We start from the raw sequence: 2,836 nt of genomic DNA, 5'->3' as shown, positions 1-2,836 counted from the left end.
ACACACACACACACACACACACACACACACACACGCGCGCATACAGAAATATTTATAAAGTGTGTTAGAATGATTATTTTATTTGTTCCTGAAAGCCTGGAATAAAACATAATTATTACATAATAGAAGCATAAAACATTACAGTTGTTTTGTTTGTAAAGTCAACAGCAGTCACCAAGTACTCTAAAAGTGCAAACTGGAACACTGAAACATGTTGGCTGCAGCTGCACGGCACAACTTTTGCTTTAAAAGTGAATGTTTTCCATTTCTGGTTTGGTCCTCTAGCGACCAAAGTAACTAAGTTATTTTTAGTGCAGCACCATGCATCTCTTTGCCACCAATTTTATTTGGCAACAGCCAGCAACCACTTGCAAACCTTTCAGGGATATGCATTTTCGCTTACTGACCAGCGGTGGTTGGTAGAGGTCACTGCTGGTCTCTGGACTCGTGCAACTGAAGCATTACCAAATCACCTACAGTATTACAACTTTCTTCATGTCTTCTTCCACAATAGCACAAAGAAACTTTTCAGTATGACATTTGTGTTTCATCTTTTTCATTTAAGAAAAATATAAAAGAGCAAGTAATTTCTGAAGTCTAGATATTCTTTCCTGTGTGAGTGTTCATATGAATAATTAGATGGGAGCGTCGGATGAATCTTTTCCCACAAGCCGTGCAACTGTACGGCCTCTCGCCTGAGTGAGTCTTCATGTGGCGAGTCAGATTCGAGTGGGCACTGAATTTAATATGGCACAGGGTGCAACCGTAGGGTTTCTCACCTGTGTGAATTATCATGTGCTTGATAAGGTCGGCTTTCTCTCTAAATTTTTTACCACAGTCGTTACAGCTGTGAGGCTTCTCTCCTGTGTGGATACGCATGTGGGCGTTCATGTTTCCCACCTGAGTGAATCCCTTGCCGCAGACGCTACACGTGTGCGGCTTCTGTCCAGAGTGTGAGTTCATGTGAGTCTGTAAATATGAGCGCTGGATGAAGCTTTTGCCACACACGCTGCAACTGTGGGGTTTCTCTCCCCTGTGCGTTTTCATGTGACGAGTCAGAATGGATTTATTCCTGAAATTCTTGCTGCAAACGCTGCAGGTGTAAGGTTTTTCTACTGTTTCGCCAGATTTCTCTACTCTCTTACTGTTTACACCCGAGTGACGTTTTACACTGTCTTGCTGTTCATCATCACTTATTTCACTCGATGGACACTCGCTGGTCGGGTCTGATGCGCCACAGCTTTGTTTAACAGTTCGAGCTGAGCAGCTGGGCGAGTGATCTTCCTCACCATTCCTGACAGTCTGGCCCAGATTTTCTGAATGCTTCCCATCCTCACCTCTCTCCACATAAACTATATTAAACATGGCGTCTTTGGTGTCAGCCTCTTCCTGCTTTTCACACACTGGAGCCGACCACAGTTCTACCTCCTGTTCTTCTTTAATCCGGGGCTCTCGGTCATCCTCACACAGGTCTGTCTTCTTCTCAGGGTGATCCTGCTCAGAGCAAGCACCATCGTCCTGGACGGAGAACTGCAGAGGGACTAGACAACATCATATATCAGAAAATGGATTTAGGTTTTCACCTTATCAAGCAGAAAGCTCTACAATACAAATCTCAGATTTTTAATTTTTAAATTATGACGTGTAGTCTGCTGTTGAAAAAGACATCTTACTACTTCTTTTGCATAAAACAATAACAGATGCACTGGAACTTATTCTCTTGATGATTTCTTGTTTTTGATATGAAAGCAAAGACTCTGCTTTATTATGAAGCTCGGATAAAACAAAAATACCGTAAATAAACTTTCAAATGCAGTGATATCAAAACTGCAATTAGGTTTTTATTTTACAGTGTTAGAACTACAGGTTTCTGGGTCACGTTTCATTGTTTTGGATGCAGTAGTGAAGATGAAAGGTGGAAAAAGGGCCTTGTGTTTCACTGGAAGTTTTCTCTATCTGAGGCTTCCTGAACCAAACAGATTACATTGTTCTTTGCAAAATGTTTATTGGGAAAATCATTTCAATTCTTCCATATTTCACTATTTATTTATTGTCAATATAAGTATACAACATACATACCAGCTAAACAGCTTAAGTAAAAGAGCACAAAAATATGTTAAATGTGAATGAAAAAGCTTTGAACCACCAGGACTCAGAGTCTGGCCGACTAGCAAAGCTGAGAAACTGAGAATGTGGTGCTTGATCAGCAGAGAGGTGAAAAACTGAACAATCACTTCAGAGAGCGCACAAAGCTGTGGTTTAGATTTGAGACTGTGGCACCTGACCTAAGAGTCAACTACTTCCAAAAAGTTCTGCGTTTTTATTATAATACATGTCCTGATTTTCCTAAATCCTGCCTGTGACATATGCCCTCCATACAATAATAATAAAAAAAGAACAAAACTAACACTGAAACTAAAAAATCTAAACTAAAACTGAACATTTTTAAACTATTAAAAACGAAACTTCTGGAAACTGACTTAAAAAACCTCAAAATTAGAATAAAAATTACAACTAATTAGAAAATACAGGACTGTAATAACTCTGGTGGTTGGAACGGTTTCTGCACTGATGATGATGATGATGAATGTGATGATGTATCTGGCTGTTGTGGTGTAGAGTGAGATAAGTCACTGGTTGGTTCCTTGGACTCTGGGGCTAACTACATAATGACGAAGCTTACGTTAGGGCTGCTCAATTAATCGAATTTTAATCACGATTACGATCTGGGCTTTCAACGATCATTAAAAATGACTGAGCCGATTATTAGCCCCTCCCTCATTTATCCGCGACACCTTAAAGGCCGGTCCGTGAAAATATTGTCGGGCATAAACCG

General features: G+C 40.3%; 1 protein-coding gene across 1 annotated transcript in view; it reads right to left on the bottom strand.

Moving 5' to 3' along the window:
- Positions 1-9: 9 nt before the first annotated feature.
- LOC102296936 (zinc finger protein 2 homolog) overlaps positions 10-2,836 on the bottom strand; it is a 9,761-nt gene continuing 6,934 nt past the window's right edge. The window contains exon 2 of the mRNA XM_014340345.2: positions 10-1,541. Coding sequence (XP_014195831.1) covers positions 598-1,541 — 944 coding nt within the window. The 3' untranslated portion in view covers positions 10-597. The remainder of the gene's footprint in view (positions 1,542-2,836) is intronic.

This window comes from Haplochromis burtoni, unplaced genomic scaffold (assembly GCF_018398535.1).
Source record: "Haplochromis burtoni strain Fernald_Lab_line unplaced genomic scaffold, NCSU_Asbu1 Contig_11, whole genome shotgun sequence".
Classification (NCBI taxonomy): domain Eukaryota; kingdom Metazoa; phylum Chordata; class Actinopteri; order Cichliformes; family Cichlidae; genus Haplochromis; species Haplochromis burtoni.
The sequence above is the reverse complement of the archived record's forward strand: the minus strand, read 5'-3'. Positions and strand labels throughout refer to the sequence as shown.